At 37.5% G+C, this 17,298-nt stretch overlaps 3 protein-coding genes across 3 annotated transcripts in view; 2 read left to right on the top strand and 1 right to left on the bottom strand.

Annotated features, from left to right (window-relative positions):
* The first annotated feature begins 7,002 nt into the window (after positions 1-7,002).
* Positions 7,003-12,775, top strand: LOC126812544 (uncharacterized). Its single transcript, XM_056099202.1, has 3 exons — positions 7,003-7,177; positions 9,819-10,129; positions 10,752-12,775. The coding sequence occupies exons 2-3, from the start codon at positions 9,866-9,868 to the stop codon at positions 11,031-11,033; spliced, it is 546 nt and encodes a 181-aa protein (XP_055955177.1). The 5' UTR covers positions 7,003-7,177; positions 9,819-9,865; the 3' UTR covers positions 11,034-12,775.
* On the bottom strand, positions 12,776-16,392 carry LOC126810561 (CARD- and ANK-domain containing inflammasome adapter protein). Its single transcript, XM_050535702.1, has 2 exons — positions 16,283-16,392; positions 12,776-14,422 (listed from the first exon to the last, which is right to left on the bottom strand). The coding sequence occupies exons 1-2, from the start codon at positions 16,288-16,290 to the stop codon at positions 13,222-13,224; spliced, it is 1,209 nt and encodes a 402-aa protein (XP_050391659.1). The 5' UTR covers positions 16,291-16,392; the 3' UTR covers positions 12,776-13,221.
* The window catches only part of LOC126810560 (B lymphocyte-induced maturation protein 1 homolog), a 57,514-nt gene continuing 56,312 nt past the window's right edge, over positions 16,097-17,298 (top strand). Inside the window, exon 1 of the mRNA XM_050535701.2 lies at positions 16,097-16,156. The gene's annotated coding sequence lies outside the window, so the exon portion shown is untranslated. The remainder of the gene's footprint in view (positions 16,157-17,298) is intronic.

Raw genomic sequence — 17,298 nt, forward strand, 5'->3', positions numbered from 1 at the left:
TCCCAGGAAAATGATTTTTATACGCCCACAATTGTCTGGTTAACGCGATAGAGACTACAGTTTTTAACAGATTTTCTTCAAATTGGTGTAAAGCATTGGGGTAATGGGTGAACAGACCCTTTCAATTTTCAGCGCCCCCCCCCCCCCAACCTGCTTAGGCGTTACCATCTCCCTTTTCCAAAAACTTTGTTAAAGCTATAGAGGCTATGTTAACAGATTTATTTAAAATTAGATGTAAAGCATTAGTACTGTATCTAGCAAGAGCATTAACCCTATTGATTTTCAAATTTGGTGTGAAGGACTTTCATCATTCCAAATATATATGTCCAGAAAAGTTTTTGAACATGACAGAGAATAGATTTTTGTGGGTATAATGAATCCTTGTCACATTTGGTCATCATCCAAGTTTTCCTTTGGAATAGCTCCTGTCTATAGCTGTTGTGTGAGCTTGATTTCATGCTTTGCGTGGCTAGCTTTGAATTTCACATTTATTTCCAAATGACACCCTTTAAAACTTGAATAGCCTATATTTTGGAAAATTTAAGTCACTTAGTTGAACTAAGAGTTAGTTGGTATATGGTGGTCCATGAGCTCTTAAACTTTTGTCTGCACTAGTTTGAGGTCTGATGTCAGGGGTCAAATGTCAAATTTTCTCATATTCACCTAAGACAGCTGGGACCAACGCCAATCATTCTGAGATCATTTCCAGCAAACTAAGCTCCATCGGCCTGTATGTCTTACTTTGGACTAATTCATACTCTGCCTGGCCAGCTTACAATGGATCAATTCATTACTGACATTTGATTTTTGCCTTTTGTGGCTAGGTTTCACTATAAACAAAAGTTGTTATGGCCTCCATGGGTTGCTGTTTCATTTTCTTGTCCTAAATGTACTACCTACAATCATGCCAAAATCAAATTCTGCTGCATTATATCTCTTCCAGTCAAGTGACGCAATGAAAATGCACCACAGTGGTGCATTTTCATTGCGTCACAGTGTATAAATCCAGCTCTCACCTTTACATTAATTATTGTTTGGGATGAATGAATGTAATTTTGTAAAGTTCACTGCCTGGTAAGAAAACGGTCCAATTCATAGGGACCGTGTGTGAAAGAAAGTCCCAGGACTATGGAAGGATAACGTTGCCAATATTATTTCAATGTTCACTGTACAAACTGTCAGCAGTTCAAAATACATATTTTAGTTTTACAATTTGCAATTTCCATTGCTCCACAACATCAATGTTACAGAATACACTTTTCAATAACCCAAATACAGTATAATAGTTATTTTGCACATTACACTTCTCCATTCCGCATTTTGCATAATAGACAAATGCATAATAGAACTTAGCATATTAGAACATATACCTAATTTATCTGACGGCCCCATTTCACTCGCAAAGAGACACATCGTCAAAAGTGAAAATGGACGTTTTTGATTTTTGTCTTAAAGGACAATATTGGTGCCAGTCATTATCACATATGTGATAGAGCTGGTTAAACACATTCCAAATATAATTTTAACACAGGAGATCATTGCTACGATAGCTGAGTAATACAGGTTTCCTGAATCGGAAGTGACGAACGCCAAAGGAAAACACGAGTCATACCTCTATAACTGACTGATGTGACACCAATATTGTCCTTTAATAATGAGTAATTGCTCCACCAATCCTCAGACATTCAGCAATTCGTCGTGGCATGCTCCTAATCAACCGTTCTAATCACGATTTGGGGCAATCTGACCCACCCCTCTTGCAGTGTCACAGCCAATTCTTGTAGTGTTGTCCGTTGACGAACAAGTCTCCCGATCAAATTAAACATAACACACTAAAGCAAAGATACACTAAATCTTATGCAAGAACCGATAGGAAAGCAAACATGGATAGGATAAACCAGCAAGCGGCAGTTTTCATCAACCCTTCCTTGAAGTGTCAAATTTGACAATGAACCCCTCCCACGTGTATGGCGCTATTGCGTGTCGCATGTGCAGCTCAGTGGTTCTGTTGGGGCGATAAGTTCTTCATCTGTGAACATACTCTCAAAGCATGTCAAGTGTCCATGACTATTTATCATATGACAACCTGCATAGGTATTTGCATTTCAATATCCCCTACTTTTTTTGGAAGAGTATATTATGGGATCTACGACGAAGCTCATTTGCAGTCTGGAATAGGATGGAAATTAATAATTTACGCGATCAATCTACAAGGTCAATGAGCATAGATCAAAATCACCATACAATAAGTCGGCTTACCATGCAATAAGAGCGAATCAAGCTAGCATGCAATAAGGAATCGTGTGTCGGTATGGCTAATCTGAGACTTCGATTAGCCCAAATTTTTACTTCATACCCCCCCCCCCCTTCACTTCAACATTAATTTTTTTATCCTTTTTTCAAAGTGGAGAGCCAGGGTGGCTAAGTGGGTAAGTCGCTGGCAAGCTAGCCTGTTGTAGGTTGCATGTTCAATCCCTGCACTGGCCGAGAAAGTATATCAGGATTTTCCGATGTGGTTTCACCTTGTCAGTGGTGCAGGAAAGAGGGCAGCTGACTAGTCAAAAAAGTATAAACTGAAAATTGGTTCATTTTGGTTCATAATGAGGTAGACCTAATCTTTGAGGTATAAATGAAGGAAAATAATTGCGACGAAAAACCGAGGTCCCGTGCATACATTGTCGTGCACATAAATGGTCCCTTGGCAGTTGGAATTCGATTTAAGAGAAGGCCAAAATTTTGCCTGACCAAAATTTCCCTCATAGCACACTGTATGGCGTATGCTCGTCTTCATTATCCCGGTCGGAGTAGAACGTTAAACACCATTTCATTTCATTTCATTTTTTTCAAAGTATGTAAATATAAATGTGCCAGAAAATTATTTAAATTTTTGAAAAGAGAAATGAACATGCTTTTTGGTGATACGTAATTAACCTGATATAGAATTCATATTAAGACAGGTACATGTATGTTTACTTTAAATACCCCCACCCATGTCATTTAATAGAGTTTCGTACAACCCGGCTTTGATCGTTTTTTCTTTACCCTTGTCAGCGATGCAGGACGTAGGGCCTGACAAGGACAACTGTCTAATCGTTTGGATGGGTCGAAAAAACGAGGTCCCGTGTACACATTAGCGTGCACATAAAAGATCCCTTGGCAGTTGAAAATTGATACAAGAATACTGTAGGCCGTATAGCACCGCAGTCCGGGCAAATTTACCCTCATAGCACACTGAATGGCGTATGCCCGTTTTCATTAGCCTAATCGGAGCAGAAAAGTAGGACGTTAAACTCCATTTCATTGATCGTTTTCTGAAGGTCCGTAAATATGAGTACTGCCCCTTTCTACTGACTTGGACCCTGTAGATTGATCGCGTAATTTATTAATTACCATCCTGATATGTAGATCCCATATAAGGATGTTCTAATAGGCCTACGCTAAGTTCTATTATGCAAAATGCAGAATGGGGAAGTGCAATGTGCAAAATAACTATTTACTGTATTTAGTATTAATGAAGAGTGTATTCTGTATTTTAACACTGTAACATTGGTAGGCTATTGTGAAGCAATGGACATTGCAAATTGTAAAACTAAAATATGTATTTTGAACTGCTGAGATATGTATTTTGCACCGTGAATATTGAAATAATATTGGCAACGTTGTCATTCCATAACCTAAAGACAAGCTCGGTGTGGTGGTCATGGTGACAACTAGGTGACAACCAACTATCGAATCCAAATAAATATCAAGGTCAGTTGAAAAGAAAAAGTGGGATGTTCGCCTCTCAGACGAATATACCCCCCCCCCCCCTGCTCAGCCACATAAAATTTTTTGTAAAACAACCTTTTTTATGAGAAAAGTGTCATAATTGTCCTTTTTCCTTTATCGTCAGATGGTGCGACAGGATGGGCACTCAAAGCGCGAGCTAATGATATAGACATATGTGATATCACAATTAATGCTTTGCATCAATAATTAGATTGAATCACAATGTCATCGTATTAATTCATAATAAAATGTGTATGTATATACGTCAAAATGACGATAGAGACCATGTATTTCTCAAAAAATTTCAAGTCGGGGGGGGGGGGGGGGATACATTTTCTCAGGAACCTGGCAAACCCCCTCCTGCAAAAATTCCTGGATCCGCCCCTGAATATTGGTTCTCGATTGAAGATATGTAGGCTACCCCTACAACCGCAGAAAATACAATAATAATGCCCGAAAAACAAATAGTGTAATTCAATTTAACCAAATCAATTATATATGTCAAAATAGGAACAGGTACATCCAATCTGATTAAAATACAAGATCTGACAAGTTATAGTGATAGGTCACATCAGGGGTTAAAAGACCGACTTTTGACCTATGACGTCAGACATTGATGTTACTAGTGGATTACCCACAGTTCCGGGCAAAAATGGTCAAACACTCGATTCGACAGACCATTTGATTGGCTGACCCCTCATTTCCAAGTGTAGTAAAGCCAAGTAAAACGAAATTTTGAACTATAAAAACGAAACGAAATAGGATTTGTGTTTTAACCAGATTGAGGTACATCTAACAAATTCAATCATGCACTGGAATAATTTGACCAGCGGCTGCCAGGCAGGATACGCCCACATTTTGCAAGAAATGGATAGAGAACAAGCTAAAAACAAACAGGATTTTTTGTACAATCAGGGGAAATAATCCAGAAAGTTATGGTCTGAAATGCCCAAATATCAAAAGGGACTGAGATCTTTGGGATGTAAAGATATGTTTTAAGTTTCATCAAAATCGGATAAAAATTGTGACCTCTAGAGGGTCCACAACCTTTGTAGCATACTTTTACACAATTTGCGTACAAAGTGCGGCCATTTTGTCCGGCAGTTTCATTTCGATTTTCCCGAAATTCGAATTCAACCTTCATTATGGTGGAATGGTGATATATTTAAACGGTTTTTAAAATCGGAAAAAAATGTGACCTCTAAAGAATCTGCATGCTAAAAATGCGATTTTTCGAACAATCAGGAGCCATAATCGAGGAAGTTACCGTGTAACGGTGATGTATTCAAACGTTTTTTTTAAATCGAATAATAATTGTGACCTCTAGAGGGGCCACAAGCTAAAAACGCGATTTTTTGTACATTCAAAAGCCATAGTTCAGGAAGATACAATGCGATACACGCGAATATCGACAGGAACCAAGATCTTTGGGTTATAAACATGTATTTCAACTTTTATCAATATCTGATCAAAATTGGAGGGTGTAGAGCACAAGTGATCTACCAACCAACTAAAATTGTTGGTAGTTAGATCACTTGTGCTCTACACCCTCCAATTGTGACCTCTAGAGGGTCCACAACCTTAATTTACCAGATGTTTACACTATTTGCTTATGAGGTGCGGCCATTTTGTCCAGCAGTTTTGTCCCGATTTTCACGAAATTCGACGTCAACAAACATTATGGTGTAACGGTGATATATTGGAATAATAATTGTGACCTCTAGAGGGACCACAGGCTAAAAACGAGATTTTTCGTACAACCAGAGGCTATAATTCAGGAAGTTACAATTCAATATGCGCGAATATTGAAAGGAACCAAGATCTTTGGGTTATAAACTTGCATTTCAAGTTTCATCAAAATCGGATCAAAATTGTGGCCTCTAGAGGGTTCACAACTTTGATATACCAGATGTTTACACTATTTGGGTACGAGGGGCGGCCATTTTGTCTGGCAATTTTGGTCCGATTTTCATGAAACTCAACCTCAGACAAAATTACGGTGTAACGGTGATATATTTGAACGTTTTTTTTAAATCAGATAATAATTGTGATCTCAAATAATTCAGGAAGTTATGATTCGATATGCACGAATATAGACAGGATCCAAAATATTTGGGTTATAAACATGCATTTCAAATTTTATCCATCAGTTTCAGTCCGAATTTTACGAAATTCGAACTCAACCAGCCTTAGGGTGTAACGGTGATATATTCAAACGGTTTTGTAAAACGGATAAAAATTGTGACCTCTATGGGGTCCACAAGCTAAAAACGCAATTTTTCGTACAATCAGGGGCCATAATTCAGGAAGTTATTGTCCGATATGCGCGTATATCGAAAAGAACTGAGATCTGTGGGTTATAAACATGCATTTCAAGTTTCATCAAAATCAGATGAAAATTGTGACCTCCAGAGGGTCCACAACCTTGATACACAATATTTTGACACTATTTGCGAACGAGGGGCGGCCATTTTGTCCCTCAGTTTCGGTCCAATTTTTACGAAATTCGAACTCAACCATTCTTTGGGTGTAACTGTGATATATTGACACGTTTTTTTTAATCGGATAAAAATAAAATTGTGACCTCTATGGGGTCCACAAGCTAAAAACGCGATTTTCATACAATCAGGGGCCATAATTCACGAAGTTATGGTCCAATATGCGCGAATATCGAAAGGAACCGAGATCAGTGGATTATAAACATACATTTCAAGTTTAAACCAAATCGGATAAAAATTGTGACCTCTACAGTTTTCACAAGCTAAAAACGTGATTTTTCGTACAATCAGGGGCCATAATCCATGAAGTTACAGTCCGATACATGCCAATATCGAAAGGAACCGAGATCTTAGGGTTACAAACCTATATTTCAAGTTTCATTGAAATCGGATAAAAAGTAGTGCTGTAGAGTGTTCACAAACAATTGTGGACGGACGGACAGAGGCGACGACAATAATGTCCACATGAAAATGTGGGCGTGTATAAAAATCTAAGATACCGTTGAACTCCACTTTACGGTACTTTCTATTGATTTAACACTGGCGTCTGAATATAGACCAATCTATATTTAGTGTACACGTCAATGAATGAAGTCTGAGACTACTTTTATTTTTTTAACCTACATTTTCCTGCACGCATGTCAAATTTATATAGTCAGGATCAACCAGAAACATCGTTTCTTAGTAAAGGGTCTGGAAGAACGAGATTAATGTTAATTTGGACTAAAAGTGCATCCCAAACAAGCTAGCTCGAAGTATGACGTAGATGGATCGCTGCGTGCAGTATGCTAAAAGTGGAGATGAGATCATAGCAGGACCAGTAACGTTATCGCGAACGTTTTAGCGACTGATTGTAAACATAAATATATCTTTATTATATTCAGCATAAGAATTCTGATAGTGAACAGTGGGTATGCATCTTATTTCTCCATATAGTATTTATGAAATTATTACGTTATTCCCAGTGAATGGGAATGACGTATATTGATTGACACATGGTTGTATTTACAGTTACACTACGGACAGTACGGTACTTTAGTTCTACCGCGGGCTTTGTTTCCAGGATCTTATTTTATTATGAACTTCATATGTGTGGATATAGGACAAAAATGTTGCTCAATGGCATGTGATATAGTATGTGGATTCTTTAACATGCCTGTCTACTTTTCACATAAAATTTGTCATTAGGGTAACCCGAAGGGTAAGTTCACAGTGACCGCACTTCGAGTGTACGTGCGATTTGGCAGATTTTATTCTTCGCGTAATATGTGACGTATCCTCTGTGCGAGGATATTTTCGACGTTGCATACGGATTCCTATAAGATAACAAGGTGGGCTGCAGGGAAAAATCGATGCAAATTCTTTCGACAGTGAAGATACATGTACTTACATTTTTTAGAAACTTGTATAGTTATTTTTTTATAGGTGTAATTAGCCGATATTGGTTATTTTTGATTGATGACCCAATAGTTCGGCAGTAGCCTTTGTGTCAAAGCAATTTGATGACCTGGTTTGTTGCCAACGGAGAATTAAAGCAAGTTTGTTTTGCCAGAGGCGCACAAATTAATAATGTCATAATGCTAAACCTATCCATAGATAATACATGTATATATTATGAAGGTCAAGCTTAATAGGACATAGCCAATATATTGGAAGAACTGGTTCAGTAGTTATATGGCTGATACAATTAAGAAAAACTATTTAGATTATGAAAAGTAAATGAAAATACATTAATAATTTTCACGGTTTAAAAGAAAACATTATTTGTCTTTGTAAAAAAATATGTGAAAGGAACGAATGTGCCTTCGGTATCAGATAATAGCATCTATACAAATCAGCTGGGGCTGTCCTGGTTCACTTACATGTACTAGCCTATACAGACATCACAAACAAGAAAAGTTACACATCTGATCAAACGAATGGATCCCGGGGGGGGGGGGGGGGCAGCTGTAAGCGTTCACTGTGCTGTACAGTCCCGGGCCTGCAGTGATGCAGATTTCACTTAAAATGAAAAACGAATTAACAATAACGGTATGTTTCCCAAACATCGTATAATACTAGTGAGTCATGAAACATAAATATAGGCACTTTGAAGGAAAATACCTTTATGAGTAACCATACGTGAAAGTTGGTAGAAAGCCAAGTAAAAAATTAAATGGCCTAACCAATGTAGTAATCAAAAAAATAGGGGTCAAACATTATAGGCGTGCTAAAGAATCCTAGTGTATTCATTACAAAGTTAGGACATAAGTCTTTATTTTATAGAAAACATAAGATAACCTAATATCACATATATTTTTTCTATAATAAAATGACCTGATTTATTAACCTTTGGTAATATTGGACTTCGAACGGGTGTAATAAAAAAGCTTTGTCTATAGACTAACCGTTACATCGAAATAGATCAGTAAAAGGGAAGTTTGACTTGTTGAGCGTGAACTGATTTAACTTTGTAGCTGTACTTTAATCTCAGGCATACAATAATATAAATTTTTAGTTGAAGGTTAATCTCGGACATAGATATTTTATCGGCTGCCGAGAAACCTGGTGAGCCTATAGTTTAAAGTAGCTAAGTCTCTAACGCAATATCATCCAAAGTCTTTGACATTGAAAACACGAATTATTTGTCAATTTAAATCATCATTGATGTCGTGATCTTACCGAGAAAAGATGGGCTGTAAATAAACACGAATCGTGTATCATAATGCGTTTCAGCGCCATTTGCAACCAGGAACTCGAAGAACGAGGCTAGACATATTCCACAAGAGGTATATCGCCGAAAATAACTTCACTGATTTGAAATAAGAGTAAAAACGGAAATGATTGATTGTAATTATATTACATTATTACATGTGTAGCGACCCATTTGTGTGAATGGGTGGGTCCCAAATATTGAATCCAAGTCGGGAGATGGTACATATATTTTGATTTTGTTAATTAACCAATTAGCGTGCGTTAAGCCGTGAGAAATTTGATATTTTAGCGAAAATGCAAATGGCGCATCTTGTTTCCTGCAAGAACCGATGGCTCCCCCGATTAAAACCCACAGTAATAGTCCACATATAACAGCCTATTGATTTTCAACGGTTTACACGGTGTTTAAGATCAAACGACGAAGAATCCTATTGATTTTCAACGATTTCCGATAATTACGGCCATAATTATGGGTCTTGGTCACTCTAATTAATCTTGTGGGCGCTTTAGAGGCTAAAGTTAATATTCAATTAACTTTATATTTAATGCAGTGTTTAAGGTCATGAGACGAAGAAGCCTATCAATTTTCAACGATTTCCAATGATTATGGCAATCAATGTTGAATGTTTTGTGTGCTAAATGTTAGAATGAGGCAGAACTAGAAGCCAAATGGGTTGTTATTCGTAATTCGTAGTGTGTTTTAAATGTTTTCATTTCTGACAAAAGAAAAAAAAAATATGCGACAACCCTTGTTGACTCCATGGACGACTTAGCTGCCGTGGACGCACGTTTCGTTGCCTGGCAACCTATATTTATTTTATACGTCGAACATTGTAAACTTATTGTTTTATCTTTCAGAAAAAAAAAACAAGTGAAGATTGTGAATCAAAAGTGCACCGTTGAAAATGTTAACACTGAATATTATTGCCTTTACATTATTTACACTAGAATGTTATCATACCATTGGCCATCTAGCTGTCCTGTGTCGTATTCGTCTGCTTCCAAGGCGAGATCTTGTGCGAATTAGATATTATTTCCTCGTAGACGCCATGACCGTATTTGTTACAAACTTTCTGTACACGGGGAAACTAAAATGGTTGGCCACCTTACAGATAATTCAACACTTGTATTATTTTTTTACCTGGGATAAATCTTTTCTGGCAAAAAAGGTAGGCTTAGTTTACGTAGAATTTAAATAGAGAGACAGAGAAATTGGGTTTAACGTCCACACGACACAAACTAGGTCATTTCGGGACTAACATATGGTTTAATTTTATTTCAATAATTCGCTTCCGCAGTTCCGCGTAGGGGTCTTTAGCAGTGGGAGGAAACGGGAGGACCCGGAGAAAACGCACGAGGTTGGACAGGCTACCCTACTCCTTGTCACGTACAACCGGGGAATCAGAATTTAAATATATTTGGCCTTATGAATGTTTGCTGCTGGTTTGGATCCCATTACCCTCACGCTGTCGGCAGTCAGTAGCAATGGTTACGACAGTTACACTTCATTTTCTAAACTAAAGTTTAAATAACATCGAACTCCCTTAAATATCAGTTTTCCTTCCCACTGCCCCATTGCCGCCATCAATTTTGTTTCATCAAATTGCTTGCTATCTTTACTTGCCTCCAATTTGCCAGTAGAATCTCAGTTTTAGTTTCAATGCATTATGCCCCAAAAGAATTCTACAGCAACGTACACATCTAAAAGGGGATTAAATGGTCCAAGGCACGGCTTATGATATTGGTAATAGATAAAGTCGAAAATTTAATTATTTCTTTCTCCCTTTTCAGATTATTGATTGGAGTTCTCTAGACTGGTTTAGCAGCTATAAGAAGGGAAATTTGGAATTAGATTCTATTTTGGGAACTGCTTTTGACATTGCAGTACACACTATCAATGCTTTCATTCTGGCGCAATATTTGTCAATAACAGAGACCATTGTTGCTGTATTGATAGCCCAGGGTGGTTCTTACTGTTTATTGTTTAGTTCAAAATTTGCTTGGAGTAATCCTAACCACATGCCGAAATGGGTACACAAGAGAATTAATCCCATTAACCCAATATCGGGTTAGGAGGTCATGGTAAATAAGTAATTTAAATATTATAAACATTCCGGTGTGGTGGAGATTTCTAGTTATCGACACATTAAAAGGGCATTAGGTAAAATCAGATAAAGACCTGACAGTTCTAATGAAAAGGGAATATGTTGAAAATTTCAGTCAAATTTAAATCTAATTAATATCTGAGCCATTCGATGGCATTGAGAGGTGATTAATAATTATATAACATATAAGGCCCAGAGAAGGGTCTTCATTAGGCAGATTTAGCTCTTGCATAATGCCCCTTTAAATGAAATTAAATAATCAAACAACGACGTCATCTGTGATATAGCCATAGGCCTATTAAAAACTTGGTAGTTGAATATTAACCATAATTCACACGACACGTTGTGTTGTGGATAAACAGCTCAGATCAAACGTATTTCTACCTGTGATTTTATCGAAAATTCGATCCAAAAATAAATCTCAAAATAATGTACATATGCTAATGAATTTGATTGGTCATTTAAAAAGAACTACTTTTTCTAATTTTCAAAGAACAGTTCATTTTTTTTATCAAAAGTAACTTCTTTTTTTTTTATTAAAAATGAACTATTTTTATTTAATTGACCTTGATGGAAACACTGGGTCAATATAAAGGGCTTTGCAATGGTTGAATTGCTGTCAAAAAATGATGTGTTTAATTATGTTCTCCTGATTTTGATTGTTTCTGTGTGTTTGAAGTATATGTTTGTGATATGCGCTTAGAAACACTTCACGTGTAATGAAGCGCTATATAAATCGAACAATAATAATGTATCACTACGCCGTAATGTAATCAGGTTCAGTAAAAGTCAAATCCTACATTTATTTGTGCATGTAAGAAAGGATTGGGTGATAAATAAAATCTCCTTCTCGTCTTTTTGATACCAAAAAATATCAACACTCGTTGTTGATATCAAAAAAATACGCTTAGGAGATTATCTGTATATTGACAATATACTAATATCCAGTGAAAACACATCACTGATTTGACTGAAGGGATGTCGAGGTGTAGGGAAGCTGAAATGTGATTTTTGGCATGATAGTAGGATTGATACATGAAAATAAACGTCAACCCATACATGCAACATCGTCGCGTGAAAGAGTTAAGTCTCTGAATAGATTATCCTTCTCCATTCTCCTCCCAATCGGTACAGTGTTTATGTGTCACCTTGGCATATCATTGCGTCTTTAACCGATCTGATTTTCAATATACATGTAGCTATTTGTCGAATTCGGTATCGATCGGTTGTGCGTTTACACTATCGTGAAACAGCAATCGTCGTGATCCGATGTTGTTACATTAAGAATTGCAAGATTAAAGTATGCCTTTCAAACGAGATTGACAATCATCAATTAATTTTAGTCGTGCGTTTCCATTGCATCTTGGTATATATTTAAACATTTACTGAATCATCCCGTTTCTCAGGTTGGGGACGCCATATTGCTGATTGACCATGAGAGAGCAAACTCTATGTTTATCTCACGGATACCCGCAGATGAAATATGGCGGGTTTCCGGCGATGGGAAATCGAGCTGACGTGGACAAATAACCCTATCGTGAAAACCAAAGATAATTGACTAGTTGCTATTACCTACCTGTATATAATAATAGATTATTTTTCAATGTTATTTATTCACTTTGCTTTGATCTTTCAATGCAATATTTTAATGCAATTTTAGTATTATTTGTTTTCGTTTGCCTTTTTACCTATTAAAGAATAGAAACTAGATATCTTTTTTAATTACTTTATTACATCTACTACAAAATCATGCTTCATAAGACATAGTCAGCCGTCAGAGTCAATAAGTATTCCTTGATAAATTACGGTAGTTTCCGTTGTATTTGATAATGTAAAACGACCTACAGCGAAAAGCAATACTGTGATATCTGTACGATGGAGGTTACAGAATCTAACAGTTGTTGCGCTTGTCCGAATTCTATGTAGTGCTGTCAGGGTATATTTTGCTACAATTTCAAACTGAATTCTAATTATGGTATGGCAGGTCGTGACAAATCCTACATTCCATAGATTGGGGGGGGGGGGGGGTTATATCGGTGTAACGACACAAAACAATGGAGATTGAGTAGATGAGTTGATGTTTTTATTTGGGGTATACAAACCTATTTTCCCTGATATAAAGACCTTTTGGGGTAAATCTAAACTATTTCCTAACATTAAAGGATCTCACTGTCCAGTTCCTTCATTAATAAAAAGTCCCTTAGTTTATCGGGAATTGGAAGAGATTTTAAATCGTGGTAAAACATGTTGCCAAGATGATGTCGAATCCACTTTCGACATATACCACGCAATGCCATGACATCACTGGCATTATGAAACCAATGCGAAAGTTCAGATCTGCACTCTTCGCTTACTGTGTCTCCAGACAGACACTCTTTGAGGTGTGCGTTGTCGTAACCGGTCAAAATGAACAACTTTATTATATTAACAAAACCCTTTTTAAAGGCCATTCTTACTGGACATGCTTCAAGAGGATTGTCATTTGAACATTGGAACAAGTCAACTTTGCTATTAGCTTTAAGCAAAAGTTTAACTACTTCAAATCGATTATTATCGGTAGCATAAAATAATGGTGTCTTCCAGGTGCTGTCAACCGAATTAATATCTGCTCCAGCAAGAATAAGATCTTCGATACAAGTCGAATGACCTTTAAAGGACAGTATGTGTAAAGCTGTTTTTCTAGCTGAATTGTTGGAAATGTTGACATCGCATTTAGCTAAGGACAGAATGGAAACAATTTTATCAAATCCCTCTGAAGCAGCTATTATCAACGCGGTGTTGTTCTGTTTGTCGCATATATTAGGATCAGCCCCCGCATTTAGCAACATTTCTACCGTTATGCCCATCGCTCTTTGGCTAGCGTAATGAAGAGCGGACCTCCCATCATGATCAGTCGCATTTGCGTCACACTGAGCTTCCAATAACATTTTAATTACTCTGTAACATTTGCTTTTCACGGCACATATCAGGGGTGTACAGCCATCTGAATCTTTGGAATTTAAATTCGCGCCATAAGTTATCAAATGTTCCGCGCAGTCGTCATAACTACTTTTCGCTGCGATATGAAGCGGCGCACACCTTGCGTTTCCCCTTAAGTTAGGGCTGCATTTTGCTTCTAAGAGTATTTTTGTTGTTTTGTCATCATTTAAGGACACAGCTAACATCAACAAAGTCTTTTCACTGCGGTCACTAACTGTTATATCCGCGCCTGAATCAAGTAAACATTGCACACATTCCGTCGCCTGTTCTTTTACACCTACAAGGAGTGCCTCAGCTTTCTCGTCATTTGATACACTAGGACTTGACAGGTAGATGTTTAATACCCGGAGATTCTTTTTAATAACCGCGTCTTTCAAACTGAAAAACAAGAAGAAAATGTTTTATAGCATGCATTGGGCTATGGATTGAAAATCAGTTATTACAGACTGGAAGCAATAAATAAAAAATATATATACATGTATACCCATAAGTATATACGGTTGTCATGTAGCAATTTCTAAGAATTCGCGCTGAAACTTCTCTTTCTTCAGTCTTCTGTCGATTGATTTGCTTTGTAGGCTTTATAACGATACTATTACAAAATTATTTCCGTTTAAATGTTACAGGGAGATGGTCGTTGTACATCGTAACCTATTTATTTGAAAATGGTTATTCATACCACAGAGGGGTTAGGCTAAGTTAAGAGAAAATGAATTGGAATGGGGTTTAACATCCTACTGTTCTGCTCCGGCTGGGCTAATGAAGACGGATATGCGCCATACAGTGTGCTATGAGAGAAATTTTGCCTGGCCAGCGGCGCTATGGCCAACTCTAATAAATATCGAATTCCAATTGCCAAGGGACCTTTTATGCTCGTACGTGCATGCAGATGTGTACAGGGGACCTCGGCTTTTCGTCACATTCGAACGACTATACGTTGTACCTTGTCAGGCCCTCTGTCCTCCACCACTGACAAAGTAGAAATGAGATATTGAAATGGGGTTTAACGTCCTACTGTTCTGCTCCTGACCTGGGCTAATGAAGACGGGCATACACCATACAGTGTGCTATGAGGGAAATTTTGTCCGGGCAGCGGCGCTACGGCCTGCTCTTATATCGAATTCCAACTGCCAAGGGATCTTTTACGTGCACGGCAATGTGTACACGGGACATCGGTTTTTCGTCCCATCCGAACGACTAGATAGCTGTCCTTGTCAGGCCCTCCGTCCTGCATTACTGACAAGGGGAAACCACGCCGGAAAATCTGGATGAACTTTCTCGGCCAATGCAGTGATCTAACACCCGACCTCCAGGCTAGCGAGCCAGCGTCTTACCCGCTTAGCCACGTGATCCCCAAAGTGACAAAGTGGAACCACGCTGGAAAATCCCGATGAATTTTCTTGGCCCACGCATCGGGATCGAACATGGGACCTCCGGGTTAGCGAGCCAACGTCTTACTGAGTCAGCGTGGCTCCCAGGTTAAGTTAAGACTTAGGGCTATCCTAATTGAAATCAGACCGTGGCTAGGGTTTTGGTAGGGTTAGGTTTAAGAATTTTGGAAAGATGTGTGGTGTTTTTAGTTCAAAATATCTTTGGAGAATATCGGTACGAATGTAGTTACTACTACCATACAAACTTTGAAGCAATGGCATGGCCTGTTGTTGCTCCGTGTGTGGTGGAAAGCGTTCAGCCCAGCTTAAATTTGGAAAAAAGTTGGAGCCGGGCAAAGAGATCACAATTAACATTTATGTCAGTGGAGGGAAAAAATGGTGGTCTACATCCTATTGTGGGGGCTTGTTAAATGGAGTTGTCTCCCTTCACTGCCGTTCGCACTTTGTTCACTTCTGCTGGAAGGTAACATGGTAGTTTGGTATCAGGTGTCAGAAGAACGTAATAAGAATCGTCAAGAAAAACGACAAAACACTCCTTTATTTATAATAAAACGTTATTGTTTCTAATCTTTGTCTATTTTCAAATGTTGTATAGAATTAGAATTACATTTACGAAAAATAATTGGTTTTATTGATAATGTTCGTCGTAGGCCTACTGTTAAGAAAATGGGAAACTGTCTTCAACCAAAATTGAAAGAAGAAACTAGAAAGGCTAGTTTAGGTATTCATTTCTACCTATTTTATATTTCTAAATACACATACTCAGTTAATCATATTTAGAAAATACGTTATTTTCCAGAACTGGCATGCTAAAGTGTCGCTTTTATCAGGAAAAAGGTAAACTCACCTGGACATAATATCAGTACGGTATAACTTAGTTGATAGTTCAGTCAGCAAAATGGTGAGATGAAAGTTGACATTTGTCTAACTAGTTTCTATAAGGGAACTAACTCTTCAATGACAGCCTTTTAGTTTTGGTAAGTTTGAAAGGAATAAAATGAGCGGAAGAAAACATGAGTTAAATCTAGGGTTAAAATTCAAGAATGGGAAGATGGCTCAGACAAATTAATAGGCTCTACTTTCTTTAGCTTTTTGTAGGCCCTACATATCATTATCTATACCAGTTCTTTAGACAAAATTAGCCAATAGGGCCTATTATTTATTTTACACCAGCCTTTAGCACTTGGTACATAATTATTATATATGCCGCTTCTTTTCAGAAAATTAGAGAAAAGTAGGCCTAATATATTTATTACATAGTAGATCCCTGAAAAGGCCAAAATGTCGCTGAAATATTGTACCTGTTTGGTTCGCGGCTACAATTTCGCAAGTAAAATTATGTTCAATTGCAAAATTTTCAACACATATCACCACAGTTTGTATGGAAATAAGTAATTATATATATGTTGAAAATTAATTTTCGAGGTGACGTGAAATCATGTTTTAATTCTGGTTTGGCAACGATTTTAAAATGGACAGAAATTTTGTGTAGCAGTTGGGTTTTATCAAATCGTATAATAATGCGATAAGGTTTCATCTTTATTTCAATGGGAATTGGTTTATTATATGTTAAGCTATGTGCATATAGTTTTAGGTTGGTGTAATTGGGAGTTATAGGCCAGCAAATTTTTTGTCCTCAAATCATGACAAGACCTGCTCAAAGGAGGTCCTTAGAATGATCCACTACAGTGGCTGGAACAAGACATAAGACATCAGTAGTGGAACCATTTCTACCTGAAACCGACTGAAGCTACTGATTCTTAGTTAGAATGCCCCATTCTGTCTGAGTTATGTGAGTAGCTCTCCATATTGTTGGACTGCATACTAGTTCTTGTGGGTGTCACATGACTCAGGCAGTTTAGG

The sequence above is a fragment of the Patella vulgata genome, chromosome 2, assembly GCF_932274485.2.
Source record: "Patella vulgata chromosome 2, xgPatVulg1.2, whole genome shotgun sequence".
NCBI classification, from domain to species: domain Eukaryota; kingdom Metazoa; phylum Mollusca; class Gastropoda; family Patellidae; genus Patella; species Patella vulgata.

Coding starts and splice junctions, on each gene's coding strand:
- LOC126812544 (XM_056099202.1), top strand. CDS start 9,866: ATGTTAACACTGAATATTATTGCCTTTACATTATTTACACTAGAATGT. Junction 10,130..10,751: donor AATCTTTTCTGGCAAAAAAG/GTAGGCTTAGTT, acceptor CTCCCTTTTCAG/ATTATTGATTGGAGTTCTCT.